The sequence below is a fragment of the Salarias fasciatus genome, chromosome 6, assembly GCF_902148845.1.
Source record: "Salarias fasciatus chromosome 6, fSalaFa1.1, whole genome shotgun sequence".
Lineage (NCBI taxonomy): Eukaryota > Metazoa > Chordata > Actinopteri > Blenniiformes > Blenniidae > Salarias > Salarias fasciatus.
In genome coordinates, this window is record NC_043750.1 from 33,650,560 (window position 1) to 33,670,283 (window position 19,724).

The window sequence follows — 19,724 nt, forward strand, 5'->3', positions numbered from 1 at the left end:
GAGTGAACCTTACATGCCACTTTAGTACCAGTTTTTCATATTTAGTGATAAAAACAAGAAGCCAACGTGATGCAGATGGTTGAGAAAAGAAAGAAAAAACCCGGGCAGGTGAATAATGTATCAGTTCTGAAAAGTTTTGCACCCAGTTTTGGTTTTCCTGGACGTCTCTCCAGGTTTTAAGGAAAGGGTGGGATCCCTGAGATCTGCCCACTGGACACACAAGTGCGCATGTTGGTAAAAAAACAAAACAAACATTTAAAAAAAGAGCAGACAAAAGTACAATCAGCGACGAGCTAATGCTTCAATACTGTGATAATAATTACTAGGACATTATTTTTAAAATGATGTTGCCATAACGATACAACTTGACACATGAGAGTTAAATACGGTGTTGGATATCAGCTCCATTTAAAAAAAAAAACAAAAAAATAAAGTGCAAGTACAAAGTGATGGAAGGAATTACTTGGCATGGTAAAACGCACAATGCATAAATGATACAAAAGCTTTGGCAACGTTTATGATCACGATACAGTATGAGTGAAGCTTTTCTTTAATGGTTTGGATACCAAGCTTATAATTACTTTACAACACACCTCATTTAAAAAAAAAAAAAAAAAACACACACACACAAACAATCTACATCGGAACAAAAGTGCTTGTGAACGCCTCCTTTTTCAAACAACAATAACATTGAAAAATAAAACTCAAAAACATCAGGAGAGACACTCAGACTGGTTCTTTATAGCTTTATGATGGGAGAACTAAATGCTCAGCACTGTGGAAGTGGAGGAAACATCCTCCCAGGTTTCTTTACCTCTTATCTACTGTCTGCAGCTTCATCTGTACCTTCTCTTCTGCTCACTTCAATCTCCGTCTCCTTCTCCCGCCACCCTGGCAAACTGGCTGCTACGATCCCATTTCATAGAAAGTACAAGAGAGCAAGTATCAGCGAGGGATCTGAAGGGCTTCAGTTACTGTGAAGAACACAACCTCCCTGCAGAGCTCCTCTGAAAACCCGTGGAAGACATCAAAGATCTCAGAAGATCCATAATTACTCATCTCGCTTTTTTTTTTTTAACTGACTGAGAAACATTTTTCTGCTTTTGCAGCATTTCATCACAACTGCCTGAAACTTTCTGCACAGTACTGTATAGGTAGGTATGGGTGCATTTACAACACATTATAATTTGTTGACATGTGATTTACAGTGTACTATGTGACTATCCGTGTGTGTGTGTGTGTGTGTGTGTGTGTGTGTGTGTGTGTGTGTGTGTGTGTGTGTGTGTGTGTGTGTGTGTGTGTGTGTGTCCCGGCATGTGCGTATAATCTGTGAGCACCTACATGCGAATTTAGGTTCATAAAACACGACTTAAGACAGGCCGCAAGTAGCCACGCTGACTACAATATAAAATAAAACAACACATAAACAGACAACGTCACTGAGAAATCAACAGTTGTTTTTTTTTTTCTTCTGACGTACACTGAAAGACCAACTGCATAGTCTGCTTGCATTTCCTCGAGTCCTCTGGTGAGCACGCGTCTGCGCTCCTGTCAAAAACCCAGTGTGACCTCCAGGGTCACAGACCGGCGAGTTCGGGTTCAGGGTTGGGGATTAAAAGACCGTTTCTTGATTTGACTCCCCCCCCCCCCCCCCAACCAGCTCAGTTACTCTGCGGCGACCAGCACCTCGTTTCAGTGAAAACTGAGTTGGTATTCAGACGGTTGACAACTTATAAACCTGCTGAGTCTCTGAGTCTTTTCTCTTTTCCCCCCCAAGACTCTGATGCTTCTCCTTCCGTCTTGTACTTGCCTCAGTCCTGTTCAGGGAGGAGGATCTGGGGACAAAACCAGCTGCCCCCGTCCTCCACCTCCTCTCCTCCGGAACCCAGCTCCATGTTCCCACCGTCCTCCTCTCCTCCGTCGTCTCTCTTTAGGTGGGGTGTACCTTGTTCTTGAGTGGCGGCGGTTTGCGTTTCCTCTTGTGTGTGGGGATGGTGGTCGTGTGGGCGGGGTGGTTGAACAGGCTGGAGGCGGACAGGCTCTCCCGCTCCGTGGGAGGATCCCAGTCCCGGGCGGCGGGCGTGGAGCCGGGGAGGGACGGGGTGGGGGCGCGGGTATTGTTTTTTGGCGGCAGGGTGTGAGGAGAGAGGCTGTTTGCTGATGGAGCAGAGGAAGGGTCGGCCGCCGCTGTGGGCGGAGGAGCACCGACTGGTTTGGATGATGACTGGATGGAGGCAGAAGCAGGGCGGGGCTTTAAAAAAGGCACGGGTGTAGCCACGGGGGTCTTTTTGGGGTTGGTGGAGGTGCTCCCACAGTCTTTAGGAAGTTCCCCTCTTTCAGTCTTCTTACTCTTCCTGCCTCCTTTAGGCTTCTCTTTGCTCCCTTTCCGATCCTTGGAGTCTTTACTCTCGCTCTTCCTGCGGTGTCGTCCCTCGCTTTGCCCCGCCGGAGCGTCGTCTCCCCTCTCTCTCGCTCGCCGCCTCCTCTTCCTCTGGGCTCGCTCCAGCCTGCACTCCACGTGGTAGACGTCCTCCGTGGCCACCGTGACGCGGTCCAGCTGCTGCAGCAGGGCGTCCAGCGTGGGGAGGAGCCTCCTCAGAGAGGCTTCGGTCTCCGCCCTCTCCCTCCAGCTGCTGCCCCCCACCACCACGCCGGGGCCCAGGCCCAGGCCCAGCCCCAGCCCCAGGCCCAGGCCGATCCCGGGGGCCTCCGTCAGGCTGCAGGGGCTGGAGGAGGCGGGCCGCCACGAGGCCTCGGAGCCGGCGTCGACGCTGTCCGGGGTGGGCGGGGAGTCGGGGCTGTCCAGCGGCGGCAGGCAGAGGGACTTACAGTCGCTGGTGGAGGAGGAGCGGGATGGCGGCAGCTCCATGCCTTCAAATCGCACCTTGTGCCGAAACTGAAAAGATGAGACAAAAAAGACTCAGAGGAAGCGAAGACGCACTTCTTTGCGTTGCAAGGTGTTTAAATACGAGCCAGGCAGCGTACCTCCTTGGCCCTGCTCAGTCCCATCCACATCTTGAGCCGCCGGAGGAACAGCTCCACCATCTCGTAGTCCTGCAGGTCCACCGCCGGCCGGTACAGCTCGGCGCGGGCGCGCCGGTAGTTCCTCAGCAGCACGGCCGTCACCGCCCACAGCAGCGCCAGCCGCAGGACGGCGAAGCTCACGTGGAACGCCAGCGAGGAGACGGTGCTGGACGGACCGGTGAACGTCCAGGCAGGGCGCCACGACAACAGGCCACGCCCACCGGCCCCCAGCAGAGACAGGCAGGTGGAGGCGACGGTGCCGTAGCCGTCCAGAGCGGCGTGGAAGAGCTGGAGAGATTTGAAAACGTGAAAGGTGAAGCAGCGAGACGGCGACATGAGGAAGAATAAATCTTTAAAGGCTCGGTCTCTGGAGAGTCAGCCACAGCAGAATCAGCCTCCTTTTAACGTAAGATCATTACTGTCACCATTTTTTTGCTTTTCTTGTAGCCTTTTCCATTTAAATGTGAGACTTTTTCAACTGTGTGGAAATCTTTACAAAAAGCAACAAGAAGCCAGACAAACACACTTAAACCACGTCCAAAGAGGCATTTCATGAACCACATTCTAACAGCTTGAGTGTGTGTGGTGTCTGTGTGTCTTAGCTCTGTGGTGGACTCGCCATCTGTCCCGGGGGTTTCTGGCCTTTGGCCCTTAGCTAACGATCTGCCCCGGCGCACCGCGACCCTGAACTGGATGCAGTGGCTCAGAGGATGGATGGATGTATTATTTATTCCACCGACTTGAGCAGCCGCTTGACAGTAAATTGATCATATCGAGCGTCTACAGTTAGTCTGTCAATATGTTTGGCTGCTCAGTCAATACAGACGAGACGCTACTGTCACAATAAAGACAAAGCTGCACGCACGACGGGAAAATACTCTATAGAACAAAAACTACTGTATTTTGACAATGGAAGGACATCTGGTTTGTGTGTGTGTGTGTGTGTGTGTGTGTGTGTGTGTGTGTGAGAGAGAGAGAGACTAATGTAAAGACTGACCAGGTGTCCTGTGTGTGAGTAGGCCAGCACCAACACCAGCAACGCCAGGGCCACCCCCAGCAGCTCCCAGACGGACCGCCGCAGGGCCCTGCCAAACACGGCCCACTCCCGCAGGAAGCGCAGCTGGTGGGACGCCTGCAGATCCAGAGGGGCGCCGGTCAGCGCAGACAAATCGCAACAAACGTGACGGGATGAAGACCGTCAGTGTTTCAGGTCTGAATCTCGCAGAAATGCGAAGATGTTCACAGAGAGCTCGGATTCCACCGTTCGCGGTTACCTTGAGCACGAGCACGAACAGCAACATGGCCGACATGACGGTGTAGATCTGACTCTGCCGGGCCAGCGGGTAGAAGTCTGTGAAGGCGTCCTGCGGGTGACTCAGGTACGACGCCCACCTCTGCCTGGCCATGACGTAGTGGCTCAGGTGCAAGCCGCACACAGAGGCGGCCAGAGACAGTTTGCAAATCCCCAGCAGCCTCCAGGCCGACAGCAGGTACCTGGAGCCCTCTCTGAGGAAGCCCAGGATCCCTCGAACCAGAAAATACAACACCAGGCCGAGGAGGACGATCTGGGAAGCAGAGCAGTTTGATCCGAGGGAAAGGTTCAGACGCGGCTCAGGGGTCAACGGTTTTATTGAGCGTGCGTTATCGATCGGCCGGGGGTTACCATCAGAAGCAGCTGCAGGTCCGGGCCTGTGATGGGCCACAAAGTGATGACAATGAGGTCGAGGCTGGACTGAGCACGCTCAGAAACCGGGAAGTCGAACACGAAGGAGAAGACGGCCAGGAGGTCCGTGTTGACGTTGTAGAGCGAGAACTCGACAAACACAGCGCGAGTCCTGCAAACACGCGAAAAGAGATTTAGAAGAATAAATCAGACCGACGAGGCCAGGAGCCGCCGTGTTTCACACCCTGAAATCCGCTGAATCCAACCGAAGTGGATCACAATTGCATCTTAAGGAGGTCACGTCTGTCTCGAGAGGAGAAACTTTAGTTTAACATCAGTTAAATAAGACTTTACACTCGTTTTATTTTCCCATAATGAAAGACTCGGAATGTTTTTATGATAAACTGTAGACGAGTGTAGCTTTATGAAGTTAAACCCACCGTGGCGGCGCTCTACAACTTCCTCCTAATGGATTACAGATATCAGTTACTACTTTAACGAGCAGTAAATACTGATTACTCATCAAACAAAATCATCAGAATTTTGGCACTTTCAGAGTAATGCCAAAATTATTTTACAAACTTAACTTTAAGTTGAAAATATAAAAAAATAATAATAATAAAATTAAAAAAAAGGAAAACATCATCACAACCCTCTTTGATAATAACAGGTAACAAGCCTATGTTTTTTTGAAATATTTAGCAAGAAAAAATAAGTAGAACCCTACTAGTGTTCTCATTTTAAAGATGAAAGTAAACTTGGGCCCATTAAGCACTTCTAAAGCTGAGTGACTGTATTACACAATGTTTCTACTCAGTTTTCTCAACAACAACAAAAAGAAAGACTGATCACTGTTTCTCCACTTTGGAGAGAATCTGAGGATCTGTTTTTAATCACAGAAATCCCCCCCCCCCCCATCTTTGATATTTTAAGAAAAGCAATGTGCAACTTCTTAATGGCTGTTTAAAAGCTGTACTTGGAGATACAATAAAACCGAAACACTCCCAAAGAGCGCACATGGCTTTGCTTAGTTTCAGTCATTGTGAAATTTTGTGCACATTTATCTTCAGTCCAATTTCTATCAACTGTCCACTGGAAAAACTTGGAGCAACAAGCTCTAGAAAGATTAAACCTTCATATTGACAAACCTGCCCTGACCTCTGTATTAGTACCTTCCAAAGCACAATGCATTATTGTTTCTTTGTCATTCCTTGTGACTTGGCCTGACAGTGTCTTCACACATGACTCATGGTACCTGTGGTCCAGCCAGTGGAGCTGCTGCAGCCGCCGGACGGACCAGCAGGCCTCCTCCAGACTCCTGTTCAGCTCGTGAAGCACTTCTCTGTTGTTATACGCCCCGATGTGACCCAAACGCCAAACCCTACAAAAACAAGTGGGAGGATAAAAGAGGAGAAAAAGAACACCAGATGTTCACAACATGCTGAGTCTGAACTCCAAGCTAACAGGTGACTTTTCTAAAAGCAAGACCTTCCGTGTTGTTCTTACCAATCTGCACTGTTTGAACCAACATCTGTCATATTGTCCATGGTGTTAGCCGAAGACGAAGAAAAGTCAGTTTCCCACACAACTGATCCATTTTCCACCCTCGCAACACCTGCAGCTGACAGAAAAAGGAAAGTCTTCTATATATATGTGTGTATATATACAAGTGTGTGTGTGTGTCCAGAAGCATCCAAATGGTGTCACACCTGAATACATCACATAACTTAAATGCTGCATATAAAAAAAAAAAACACAGAAGCAACAGAAAATACATAATACAGTGAAGAAAACTATGAACATGCAAGGCAGCTGACACGGTAACAGTGTAAGACAGACGTGAAGGAGAGCGTATCCACCATGAAACAGAGGCTCTGTCTGCATGACAGCAATAATGTGATGAATGGGAGTAATCAGACTTTTATAACAATCCCATCTGCCCTTCAGAAATGTTTAGCATGATTATATTTACATTGTCAGGCGGGTTGAGCTGAGGGTTATTTTCTTTTAAATGCAGACAAATTAAATCAGAAGGTTGATTCTGATTGCTTGTATCTTCTAAAGTATAAGATACATCCTGATTAAGCCTGAGTAATCTAATGTCTAGATTAGCGGGATCATGACCAGTTCATGTAAATGTGCTCTGGAGTTTAAAGATCTGACCACCAGGTGAGATCAGTACAGAAGTTGAAGACGGCGAGCGCAGCTCACCGTGTTTGTCTCGGATCTGTCGGAGCCGCAGCGTGCCCAGCAACACGCTTCCCGTGTCTCTCAGGAGGACAGACTCATCCAGTAGCCGTGGCAACAGCGACCCATTCAGCCACGTCAGGACATCTCCACGGCTTCAAGACAAAGAAGACTATTGTCTGACACTTGGAAAAAGAACGAAAAAAAAAAAACCCACATACACACACACACACACACACACAAAAAACAGCAAACATACAAAAGTGGCTTGCACAAAGTGTTGGACAGCACAATGCGGTGCGAGAAAAGCAGAAACGCTTCATTCTATTCAGTCCTGATCTCCCCAAAGTCAGATGAAGGTAAGTTTAAAACAAGACATTCACATGAAGTTTGAAGACAGGAAACACAAAAAGCGGAGCTTGACGACGAGTTCACGCAACACTTCATTCTTCTCCCCACACAAGACAGTCTGCCAGTGTTTCTCAAAGTGATTCAATAACACCACTCAGCCTTGAAATATGAGAGCAGTTATTGTATGAAACAACGATGAAAAAAACACAATGACGTGTGTGTTTTTGTGTGTGTGTGTGTGTGTGTGTACCTGCTGATGTTGTGGTACTCGGGTGTGTGCAGGGCTCGCTGCAGCTGTGTGCGTAGTCTCAGGCTGTGCGTGTCTTTGGCCGAGTCGGAGTAGTTTAGGAGCAAAACGATCAACAGGAAAAACATGTAAACCAGGAAATTCTGAAAGCGAGAAGCAAAACAATCAGTTGAAAGTCAGAAGCAGTTTAACTCTTGATCAGATGAATCACGACACGGCAGGAGGTCATCGAATGATCAGAGTGAGGATGGAACACCTCTGTGTGCCTTTCGCACAAGCTAAATCACACACATTTAACATGTTTCCAGCTTGCAAAGTCTCTAGACTGTATATTTTGGTTTATTATTGAACAAAACCGTCTCACTCTGTATCGTTTCAAAATAATGGACCCAGCACTGTTGGAGAAACGTTGTTCCCATTATTTCCACCGACCGTACCTTCAGCATGGTGTGCAGCATGTGGACTTTGCGGGCCTGATGCCGGGCCTGAGACAGAGCGAAGCCCTGCGGCGGTCTCACTCTGTGGACTCGCTGGACCACCCTCTCCACCCGCGGGAACTCCACCAGCACGTCCTGGTCCTCCGGACGCAGCCGGCGCACGCACAGCGCGTAGTAGACTCCTTCACACAACACCTGCGTGACAGACTCGGGAGGTTTACTCAGCTGAAGACAAACTGTGTGCTTTAGACTGACAGAGGATGTTAATAAGCCTCACAAGAGATTCAAAGGGCTTAATTTTACTGGAGTCTGCTGAAGGTCAAGTAAAGACCAAAGGAAGGAAGGAAGGACGTCTCTGACTCCTGGACGTTGGCTGTTGGCTGAAACTGCTGTTTTCTCAATAATTAACATTTCTAGTCTCGAAATAATGATTAACGTAGCTCATAAAAAGCACTGAATGTTGTGTACGTTACCTTCAAAGGTTCCATGACCAGGCAGGAGCACAGGAAACTGGCAAAGCAGGAGATCAACCACATCATGGCCACGCTCTGGCTGAAGCTATGGCCGGCCCAGATGGAGACGGCGCTGGCCACGGCGATCCCGGCCCAGCTGCCCCACAGGGCGGCGCGTCCACACCAGGGAGGGAACCGTCTGGGACGGCACACGTCGGTCACGACTGGAGGGAGGAGACCAGTCCCACACATAAATGATCGCTGCAACGCCAGACATGTGAGGGCCACATGCTAACCCGCTAACGGCTTACTTCACGAGTATTATGGCTGCTGAAGTAGTGTAACTGAAAAAAATCAACATGCATGCAATCGAAAAAACAAATGTTAATCAAGAGATATTTGGAGCGAGTGTGTTTAAAATGACTTTTCTCCTCCCTCCACCGATAAAAACTGACCTCTTAATTCTTATAGGTTTATCAAGAACTTGCATGTGGAAAAATGACACTTTCAAACAGAAAGATGTGTAATAATGAAAGTGTGATTAAAAAAAAAAAATACTCTAATTTCACAACAAAACTTAGCTGTAATGACTTCATCACAAAGTTCAGGGCTGATTGTCCTCTCTTGTTTTTGAGAGCAATTACCAAGAGTATTGATCCTCATCTTAGAAACAGGAGGGAGCGATTTAAGTGACAGTGTCTCTAATTACACCGAAAACAAAACAAAAAACAAATCGAAGCACACAGAGCATTGGAATCATCTCATCTAGGGGGTGACTGAATTGATAATGTGCTTTATGTTGGGTTGTATGAGGTGAAATAAATGTTTAATTTTTGAGTGGTATTTTTGCAAAGTGCTGCATTACACAATGGAATGAAGTCACTGCGTCAATGTAAGAGGCTTTTGGTGTTCTATTGTACGTCTCAAAACTGACCTGTGTTGGAGGTGAAAGCAGTTTTTGGAGGATCTCTTCTCACGGATTCAAGAGGAAGCGGCTCATTCAGCTTCTGGAGGAGAATCACTTCAGTCTTGTCTCCGAAAATACTCGACCTGTAACACGAGGAAACGCTCATGAGCCACAGTAAACCCTGATTCTGCTCGAGCATTTGAAGTTGTAGATGAAGAGACTTTTTTTTTTTCCTCTTTCTTTCTCAGAAAAAAACAACTTACAGGTCGGCCATCTCGCTTTCATCTGCTTGAGGAAAGAAGTTCTGTCCATCAGTCAGGATGTGCTTGATGAGATCTTCGTCTGAGGAAAGCAACACAAATCCAGTCATTTATTATTTTAGAAGCTGTGATGAATGTGACACTTCCCAAATAACACAGTATAATTATATACAATTAACAACATATCCAATCTCAAATCAACTTTATCCTCAATACTAAACTTCATTGCCAAACTCGACGAGGCGGTCATGTCATAATCTAACAGACTCGGCTGATTTAACCCGATCTGTCCTGCTCCGTTACCCGATGAGGTGAAGTATTTGTTGCGCTGGTCTGCGCCCTCCTCGTCGTCGGGGTTGAAGGTCATGTCCACGCCCAGGTGCCTGCTGCCCTGGCCCCTCTTCAGCCGGGGCATCCCGGCCCCGTGTCCCGCCCCCCCCACCACCGACGCGTCGCTCAACAGCTCCGGCCAATCCCGGTCCTCCACCTCCTCCTCCGCCATGCCCCAGCTCTCCTCGCTGCGAGCACACAGTGAGAGGTTCGTCATGGAGTGTAAAATATTCATCTTGTATTAATACCGAAGACGGTTTCATATCAAGTGTGTCTCAGTGGGATGTAACAGACTGTCCTGCTGCCGTCGATGTGCGCTGATTATGGAAATGTGAGTGGTTGAGGTCACAAAGTGTGAGGAGAGCTCGCGCGTGTAGAGACAGAGAGAAGAGAGTCATTATCTCGGTAAAGTACAACTTGTGACTGAGATCAGCCCGATCGTGAGCAGCTTCGGTGGGTCGCGGATGTGCCGCAGCGCTCAGACTGAGCTCCTGTTTCCACCTGAACAGTATATGAAATGTTCAAAGAAGTTACATAGAGCCGTTTAGATAGGATCAAACAGGAGGCTGGTTCCTCAAAGGTGTTTTGAATCAGGTTAAGGTCAAAGGATTGTTGAATCGTATTGTACTTTAATAGTTTATCATTATGTCACGGAGCAGAAATCAGAAGCAATAGCGCACAAAAATCAAGGGAACAACTGAGTCCACTTTGGAAAATGTTGCTTTCAGAAAGGCACAAGGTGCAGCAGAGTGCAAACAGACACGGTTCTTTGAATTCATTCAGACAGAGAGAGAGAAGCACCTGTGACCAACGGCTAACCTGCTGCTGCAGATATGGAACATGTCATTATTGTCACAGATGGAAGAGGCGCTATATTAAATATTGATTGAATTCTGAACAGTGGTTAAATTTCCGCCTGAGCCGCACACTGCAGGGGGCCAGACATGATAACGCGAACATCAGAGAGTTGGAGCGTGAGCGTTCTGCAGCATCCGGGATTCAAACTCCAACATGCAGAGGATTCCAAACAGCATGACTCACCTTCTCAATATCAGGCTAATTAAAGTTTAGAAAATTGCAATATATGAATACAAAACACCTGATCAAGTCCTGTTAAACACACTGAAGCCAGAGGAGAAGCTTGAAACACACACCGATACTCTTTTTTTTTCTTCTATGCTCATTTATCTTCTGTTCTGTTTCATGGGATTATGTCTGAAAGCTGTTTAATCACACTGGGTGCTGGTTTTCCAAAATATTGTCTTATTATCTACAATAACGATCAAGGCAGCAGAGTATGTTACCTTTTGGTGGATGGAGTGGGCAAATCCACGTTGGTCTCCTCTGAGTTGGTCTGGGAAACAGATGAAACCACGCAGAGATAAGACAGAAATGAATGATTTCACATGAGGGAAGAAACCCAACAATTTCTCACGACAGCTTTTAAAATCTCTCAGTTTTACCTCGCCGTTATAAAAGAGGAAGGAGCTTCCTGCCATGGAGTTGTCCAGGAAGTCATCGATCTCCACCGACTCCTGGTCGCTCTGTGGCGGCACCTGCTCCACCGTCACACACTGACAGTCACAGCAGCACACACACATTCACGGAGAAAACAATCAGCTTCATGTTCGAGCAGAGCCTGGACGGAGTTGGAGTTTTGGGAGTTGCTGCGCTACCTTGCTGCGGCTCATTCTGAAGACGGTGAAGACGAGCAGGTAGAGAGGGTAGACGACCAGACAGCTCACCACGCCCGCCGCCACCGTCTCTCCGTTCAGCGACAGAAACCTGGACACGGCTCGGGGGCTGCGGGGCAGAACGCCGGTCAAATCCCCCACAGCGGAAACGGGAAAACTCACAACAGGCGGTAACTAACTCCGTGTCCTTCACCTGTATCTCCTGTCCACCACGACGCTGTGCCACAGCGTGTTGGCCAGCAGGAAGAGCTGCAGCAGCACGGCGCAGCAGGTGGCTCGCTGCAGGCGGGTGAAGGGGCTGCGGGCCGGCCTCTCCCACAGCGACAGCCACAGGTGGCTCTCGCACAGCGCCCTCTGCAGCTCGCAGCGCAGGAGGCGGGGCCTCTGCAGCAGGACCGCCTCCTCTGGAAACAGACGGGAATATAACCGACGGCTGCAGCGGAAGAACAAGGTCTTAACCTGTACCGCGCGGTGTGACGGCGGCGCCTTACCCGAGGCCTCCACCTCCATCTCCACTCGCCCGTCAGTTCTCTCGTTGTCCACCGACAGCCACTCCTCAGCCAGGAAGTAGTAGCTGCTCCCAGTCTGCAGGTCTTTGACCAGGACGTACTGCAGCAGCCACGCTGGAGACAGACCTGAGAGACGGGCAGCAAGGGACGCACTTTTTATTTTTATTTAACATTTTACCAGGAAGTCTCTTCTTTAAAATAGACCTCAAATATATATAGAATGGATCTATATGAACACAAATAATTTACACGATTTAAAGCACGTTGTGCATCGCTTGTAGCCCTCTGTGATCGCATGCGTTCACGGTGTATTTTTACCCTTGTTGTCGTGCCAGACTCGTATTTTCCAGATGCTACCCAGGCTGGTATCGGTGGCGATGTGGAAGATGTCGAGCGCATTGCGTGTGAAAGCCCCTCTGCTGTCGAGGTGGCGGTGTCCGCTGCGGCTCTCCCGTCCGTACAGGCTGATCCCGACATGAGCCGTGGTGCCTGCAGGGAAAGACGGAGGCCACAGCTTGGTTTTAAACATGCAAGCTGGGATTTGATTCCTTGGCTTCTTCGAGCACTGCAGCAGGTCTGGGAAGTGAAAAATATCATCGCTTGTGCGCTTTGGCACATATTTCACTCTGCAAGCATGCTTCAGTTGGAGGACAGTCTTCAGTGTTTCAGCTCTGCACAACATCAGTACGGATTTGAACCATAAAGAATGTGCTTTGTGTGTGACATTCAGTGACAACTCATACAATCGGTTGTGACTGCTACAATTTACCTGTTTTACAAATAAGAGCTGGAAGTTCATTCTATGAGCATATCTTGATTGTTTCACAGCTTTTCTTACATAAACTGCATTTGTTAATACGGTTGTGAAGGTTTTAACTGACAGCGTTATACAACAACAACCTTGGCTTCATGTTTCTGGCTTGTTGAGGCTTCAGACTCTGTCGGATGGATTCTGCCTGACTGTTTTTGAAAAGAATGAAATCTAAAGACGACCAAAATAACGAATGACTTTTTGACTTCTATCAAATAGTATTTAACAGTTACGGCTAAGTAATTAAAAAAAAAGGCTGTGATTCAGTATTTTATTTCAGTTCATTTCTCAATCCTTTTAACTATTTTTCTTTATTTCTATTCCTATTTTCTATTTTTTGGTTGTTATATTAAGGTTGTTATATTCATTTTATTCACTTTGTTTGGTTGTTTTTAATGAGCTTAATTTTCTAATATTGCCTTTTTCTGCCCTTTTTAGTTTTGCATTCTGATGTTAAAAGTTTAGACTTACAGTCTATTCTTGATCTTTGATGAATGTTTTTTTCAATTGCTCCAGGGATTTAAATATCTTCCTCTCACCTGCCCCACGACTCCAGCCGGTTTTGACTTGCACCTCGTACTTAAAAAGTCCATCGCAGCCGCAGAGAGGAACCACACCGGCCCGCCGCAGGTCCAGCTGGTCCAACTTGTGCAGAATGGCCGCAGCCACCACATAACTTAGCAGGCCCAGCACACACACCAGCAGCACGACCAGGCTGGGAGTGCCAGAACGCTCCTGCGGGAAGGAGGGGGAAGTGTCTGAGCGTGCGTCTTAATTCTGTAAATTTATGCGCAAACATGGCGTGTTTACGAGGTACTGACGGGCACTTTGAAGCTGATGGCGTTAGTCGGCACAAAGAGTCCGGCGGCGAAGGCTGTGAGGTGCCTGGTGCGGCAGACCGCCCTGCTGGAGTTGGTCTCTGCCAGCGGCACCATGCCGTCTGTCCGCCACTGCTTCTCAGTCTCACTGAAGTACTGGCAAAGAGACGCAAACACCCCGACCTCCAGGCGAACCCCCACGGGGGGAGCGCTGGGCCGGCAGGGCGCGCTCACGTTGATGTAGTAGTCCAGAGTCGTGTCGTAGAACCTGTGAGACAAACGAGACAAGAACAGGAGATGAACTCATAGTAAAAAAAAAAAAAAAACCTGAAAGTTCCAGTTCGGGTTCAGTTCTGGTGACAAATGTTCGTGCTTGTTTAGTGCAAACCACTACACCACCGTGCATTTCCCATTCTTCTCGTATTGTTTTACAGCACTTTGTGAGTGACTCATATCTGTTTAAAGAGCTATTTAAAAAAAGATGTTCTCACTCTGGCGACAGGAAGAAGGTGTATTTCCTGTGATCCGGGTTTTGCCCTCTGGTCATACTGAGTGTGATTCGCTTTCGCTCAGTGCAGTTAAACTCATTGGGCCGCTCATGGGAGTGGAGGTAGGCGGTGATGTACGGCTCCTCTCCTTCCTCTTCGGTTTTATCCTTCGCATTTGCATCTGGTGAAGTGGAGAAAAATACAATGGAATCAATCCAATCTCAAACACAAGAATCAACTGGGTTTTCGAAGGAAGTAAAAGTACTAATTTCACTAATCATATAGAAATGTCATGTATGTATTATTAATTTTACTGTAACATATTATTAGCTGTATCTCAATTGCAATGACTTGCAGTGGTGACTCCCAGTAAAAAAAAAAGAAAAAAAGAAAAAAAAAAGAAAGAGCAGCTGAATAGACTCTCTCAATCTCCTTTATCATTACATAACTACTCAGTCATCATTTTTCCAAAATAAAGATATATGCTGAATCAAAACTGACATTGACAATCTCTTGTACTGCTATTAAAAGAAAGCAAGTCATAACTATTTATTATTTGTGGCAGTGAACCACATTTCTTTCAATTACACAGAGACCGAAGTGGATATAAATTACACTGAGTGGCTCTTCACTGAACCCAGATGTGAAATTGCTGAATTACAGCTAATTAAACGCATCACGGCGGCACAGAGAAGAACGTCTCCGCTGAGAAAGCGGCAGCAGCCAGTGCATGTCTGCGATGAATGCCAGAGCTCACCTTCCATAGAGGTGAAATTGAGCTGCACAAAAAGCCCGGCCCGCCTGTTGCTGTTTCCCGTCCTGACGCTGACGGTGACGGAGTCACAGTGGCTGATGTTCACCGGTCCGGCCGTGGGGACGCCTCCGCCGCCGCCGCCGGAGCCCACGGCGCCCACTTCTCCACCGGTGCCATTGTTTACGGCGACAGTGATGGCCTGGCTGTCATCCAGCCCTGAAATTGGGATCTGGGTGCCGTTTTCAGTGCGAAACTCCATGGAAGCCACCTCGGTGGACACGGTGTAGTTGGCGACATAGTTGAAGGGGAAAGGGTTGGACTCCACCTGGAGACAGAACGTAAAGAGAAATGAGGACTTTTGTTTAACAGCAGATCACTGCTCCGACTGAAATCCTGTGTAAATAAGAAAGCGCGTGCTGTGAAGACTGCTGCAGAGCTAAATAAAAAAAAAAAAATAGATTAAATGTAAGTCAGAAAAAGTGGAACACAGGTGTGGTGAAAGTTGCACTGACAAATGAATTTCGCTTGTGCAGCACATTTTCATCATGTTTCACCTCACAGTGCTTTACGCTGTGGGTCACAAGCAGCTTTTCCCACACAGTTTACACACAGCAGCAGCGTTCAGCTGGGACATTCCTGTACATCCCACTCCATCTGCTGAGCCAAAGCAGCCCCATGACCTCCTGTCATCAAGTTGTTTGCCAATAGCACAAAGGTAAGGCAACATTTTAGAAATCATTAATGCCTTAGTAACAAGTACAAAGAAATATGTGTCAACCGGTCTGCATGGATAAAAAAAAAAGGTCCACTAAAAGCACTGTAAGCCTTTGACCTTGGCTCAGTAGTTTCCATCATTTGAGATATTTTCTCATCACCTGAAAAAGAAGCTGCATGATGCTGTTTCCTGCTGCAGCTCTTCCCAGACTTGTGTTGAAAGCCCGAGGGATGGAGAACCGCTCGCACTCTGGAGGTGTTCAAAACACAAACAGGTGGCAGGAATGACAAGATGAAAATAAAATTCTTCAGAGTCTTGGTTATTATGACGCTTGAACTGATGAAACGTATCACAGAGAGAAAAATAAGTCATCCTCTCAGGAGGCGGACAAGCAGACCTGGGCTGTTGTTTCCATGGTAGCAGAGCAGACTCTGCGGGTCCGCCAGCTTTCCGGTGGCGGCGATCTCGGCCCCTCTGAGGACCAGCGGCTCCTCGTTGAGCACGCGGGCGTGCATGAGGATCAGCATGAGCACCGAGGACAGGCTGTAAGCCTTGGCGGCCACATGCAGGGGGTGCGGCTCCAGGGGCGACGGCGCCGCTTCCAACAGGGCGTTCCCGTGCTCCTCACCCGGGGAAGGAGAGGACGAGGAGGCGGACGGGGTCAGAGGGGGGTCCACATAGCCCGGGTGGAGCTGGGAGGAGTAGGAGGCCGACTGGCTGACCTGATGGATGAGATCACCTGGAGAGGAGAAGATGTTCCACGGCGTTACTAACTGGGAAGAAAATACTAAAAAACATAGATACACATCACGCTGGATAACTTCCTTTGGTGTAGTTTCTTTCAACCTGCAGTCATGCTACTTTTTCATTATTAAATGCAGATACAATCATTCAAGGTTTTGCGTCTGAGGGAAAACACATTTCAACGATAACGCAAATCAAAGTGCTTCACAAATACAGACATAAAAAGAGAGAAAAACAATGACACAGGTGAATAAAAGCAAAGAAATATGAAAAGACAAATGCATTAGAATAAGAAAAAAAAACAAAGAACAGGCGAAAATAAAACACGTCAAAGCAATTCAAAAGAAAAACATTTAAAATAAGAGCTAGAGTAAAAGATGCAGCGCATCACGAGATAAATATTTACTTTGATGAAAGGCAGCAGCAAACAGAACGATCTTCACTCAGAATCAGCCTGACGTTTTCAGGTCATTTGTTTCAAATATTTGGAGCCTAAAAATTAAACGCAGCTTCTGGATGTTTTGGTTCAGACTCTGAACAGAAAGCAGGTTTGATCCAGAAGACCGGAGAGCTCTGAAGGAAACCATTCAGAGCTTGGTGGATCAGACACAGTGCAAAGACCTGAGGCATCTTCTAACAGCTGCAGCTGTCTGATAGATTTTTGTTTTAGGAAAAGCTGTAAAGACAGCAATCAAGGCAAGAGAAGACAAATGCATGGATTAGCTTCTCTAAAGTCTTTAACTCTTGCTCTATTCGTCAGGAGGCAATAAGCCGTCTCTGCGGTAGTTTTAATGTGGCTGCTCAGACTCGGGTGACACAGAGATTTCTGGCTTTGTCACTGCTTTTAAACCTCACACTCTGAACCACAACATTCACTTTTAGTCTCTCCTATTTGGATTAAAAAACAGCTACTTCAGTCTTGTCCCTCTACAGAGCCTTTTCTCAGCCTTATATTAAACTAAGACACAGCCAATAATTTCAAAAAGGGAAGATGTTTTCCTCTTTGTTTCAAATGTTCCTCATTTACAGACAGAAATGAAGCAGCATTACTGTTAAATGCAGATAAATATGCACAGATCCATGCTCCTCTGTAATTATTGTTACACTGACTTTTTCTGGAGAGTTCCAGGTCAACATGACCGGAGACAATCGCAGCCTTTCGATGGTTCTTACCCATGATGTTGAGGATGTTGTCAGCGATCTCTGTCGGGGTGACGGTGCCCTGCTTGGTGTCCGTCTGCAGGATCTCCAGCATGGACTCCAGCTTGTTCAAAGTGCTGTTTTGACACTCTTCACAGATAAACTCTCGACTCACCGCCTGCAAAACACAGTTACAACCCCTAAGTTCCTCTCTTTTACGTTGATCCTTGACCGTCCACAGCTTCTCCAGGCGCTTCACTCACCGTGCACTGGGCCAGAGCGGCGGAGGTCTGCTGGATGTCACTGACGGTGGTCAGGTCCAGTGCGGTCAGAGCTCTGGTGATGTTGCTGCGGACCCGGACTCGGTAGTTGATCTCCTTCGGAGACACTTTTGATAACTCCCTGATCTGCTCATACTGGAGGGAGACACAGAATACGCCTCATGTAAGCTGCTGACGAGTGACTGGATGGGAGAAGCATGAATGAACGCAGGATTGGGAATGTCTCTCTCACCTCGTTCAGCACTGTGATGAGAGCCAGCGATACTTCTCGGACCCTCTGGGAGTCTCCCTGCTCCAGCAGCTTTTTCAGCTTGCTGTCTGTCAGCTCAGACAGCCAGTGGGGAAGACTGCTGAACTCTGGGGGAGGATCTGGCAGCCCGACCTCGATGGTCCTGGAGACAAACACAACCAAACACACTGGTGTCAAGTTTTAGTTCAAGATTTTTCATATTCATATTCCAAACTAGGAGAATAATAATATACAGATGTTCTTTCAACAAAAAATGAAGTTTAGTCAGTTAGAGGATAAACTTGTAGAAACATTTCTTTTAATCAAGGTCTTTTTTCCCAGTTGTGAAGAGATCCAGATGCAGATGTTGGTACAGATGTTCTGTTCGTCTTCTGGCTTTTTTGTTGCAAGTGAGTGAAATGTCCTCACTTGTTTTGTGCGATGATGGCTGCCCCCTGGTGGTCTTCCACTGTGATCACAACAACCACGCGGTTCTGTGCGACGGCGAATCCCGGCGGCAGGAAGGCCGCGTGCTCCGGACTGCTGCCCTTGTACACACAGAAGTCCTCGCAGTAGTCATCTCTGCAGCGTGTCACCAGCAGGCTGTAAAGCAACGGCGTCTCCGAGATCCCACGGTCACGGTAACCTGCAGGGCGGAGACAAATAAGAAAAAGACGACGCTCACAGAGACTTTCTTCATAGCAGTGAAGACACTAATGTTACGTCTTGGGTTTTTCCTACCTGAGCAGTTGAAGTAGACCCGGTCCAGCAGCGTCCGGATCCTCCAGCCATCCTCCTCTCCGTCCCCGTACTCCACCCCGGCCTCGCCTCCACCTCTCAGGTGGCACTTCCCACCCGCCGGCGGCATGTTGTGGTGCAGCGTGATGGAGGCGGCGCCTTCGCCGTCCAGGCTGCTGTCGGTCACGTGCAGGGTGAAGATGTAGGGGTCGTTGTGGCGCAGGACGCCCTGCCGCAGCACCAGATGCATTCCGCCGCTGCCCGTGGTGGTGGAGGACAGGTCCAGGACCAGGGTCTCGTTCTGCAGCGTCACGGCACTCCAGCGCTAAAAGACAAGAGGGAGGAACAGAGTTCAGAGTTCACGAGTTACCTGAGCAGCAATTAGCCAGCCGGGAAGTTCTATTACGGGCAGGAACAGGATGCTTCCTGCTACAAAATCTGTTCTCTTTTGAATAATTTGATAAAATTGTTGGAGCCAACAGGCACTTCCAGTCAGACTCATGAATAGAAAGATCCAAATAAAAAAGTTATTGTTCTGTTGAAAAACTGATAGCTCATCTACATACTGGGCAATAAAATTGACCAGTATGAAAATGGAAAGAGAAGTCTGCCGTGTCCGTTATAGCCAGAGAACAAACAAATGGTGAGCAGCAACCTGCAGATGCTGTGCTGCAAACATTCTGCTGCAGTACTGCAGAGCTGAGAAATTAAAAAATGCAAATAAATGCCTAAATATCACCCCGGGGTGTCAAACAAGGTCCATTTCATCCTGGAGGATGACCTACAACCAGAGCATTAACTTGATTTTTCAATAAAGGTAACTGCTGTTTCCAATTTATTCAGTGGAGATCACACTGTTTTAATTGGAGTAGTGGACCTCGCACAACACCGAGACATGCTTAAGGTTCAATGGCACTACGGTGGAGGGAAAAGCCCTTCATTAGC

General features: G+C 47.8%; 1 protein-coding gene across 1 annotated transcript in view; it reads right to left on the reverse strand.

Annotated features, from left to right (window-relative positions):
* Positions 1 to 1,032: 1,032 nt before the first annotated feature.
* Positions 1,033 to 19,724, reverse strand: part of LOC115389838 (polycystin-1-like) — a 46,978-nt gene continuing 28,286 nt past the window's right edge. The window contains exons 25-55 of the mRNA XM_030093406.1: positions 18,783 to 19,104; positions 18,471 to 18,687; positions 18,045 to 18,204; positions 17,795 to 17,947; positions 17,565 to 17,709; positions 16,045 to 16,386; positions 15,808 to 15,896; positions 14,936 to 15,257; positions 14,182 to 14,359; positions 13,694 to 13,958; positions 13,412 to 13,607; positions 12,380 to 12,550; positions 12,044 to 12,187; positions 11,746 to 11,956; positions 11,535 to 11,661; positions 11,322 to 11,432; positions 11,163 to 11,212; positions 9,832 to 10,046; positions 9,532 to 9,610; positions 9,296 to 9,411; positions 8,383 to 8,585; positions 7,910 to 8,104; positions 7,476 to 7,615; positions 6,899 to 7,029; positions 6,194 to 6,308; positions 5,943 to 6,068; positions 4,688 to 4,859; positions 4,299 to 4,589; positions 4,022 to 4,156; positions 2,986 to 3,312; positions 1,033 to 2,896 (exon numbers count right to left, since the gene is read on the reverse strand). Of these exons, the coding sequence (XP_029949266.1) occupies positions 1,931 to 2,896; positions 2,986 to 3,312; positions 4,022 to 4,156; positions 4,299 to 4,589; positions 4,688 to 4,859; positions 5,943 to 6,068; positions 6,194 to 6,308; positions 6,899 to 7,029; positions 7,476 to 7,615; positions 7,910 to 8,104; positions 8,383 to 8,585; positions 9,296 to 9,411; positions 9,532 to 9,610; positions 9,832 to 10,046; positions 11,163 to 11,212; positions 11,322 to 11,432; positions 11,535 to 11,661; positions 11,746 to 11,956; positions 12,044 to 12,187; positions 12,380 to 12,550; positions 13,412 to 13,607; positions 13,694 to 13,958; positions 14,182 to 14,359; positions 14,936 to 15,257; positions 15,808 to 15,896; positions 16,045 to 16,386; positions 17,565 to 17,709; positions 17,795 to 17,947; positions 18,045 to 18,204; positions 18,471 to 18,687; positions 18,783 to 19,104 (6,414 nt within the window). The 3' untranslated portion in view covers positions 1,033 to 1,930. The remainder of the gene's footprint in view (positions 2,897 to 2,985; positions 3,313 to 4,021; positions 4,157 to 4,298; positions 4,590 to 4,687; positions 4,860 to 5,942; positions 6,069 to 6,193; positions 6,309 to 6,898; positions 7,030 to 7,475; positions 7,616 to 7,909; positions 8,105 to 8,382; positions 8,586 to 9,295; positions 9,412 to 9,531; positions 9,611 to 9,831; positions 10,047 to 11,162; positions 11,213 to 11,321; positions 11,433 to 11,534; positions 11,662 to 11,745; positions 11,957 to 12,043; positions 12,188 to 12,379; positions 12,551 to 13,411; positions 13,608 to 13,693; positions 13,959 to 14,181; positions 14,360 to 14,935; positions 15,258 to 15,807; positions 15,897 to 16,044; positions 16,387 to 17,564; positions 17,710 to 17,794; positions 17,948 to 18,044; positions 18,205 to 18,470; positions 18,688 to 18,782; positions 19,105 to 19,724) is intronic.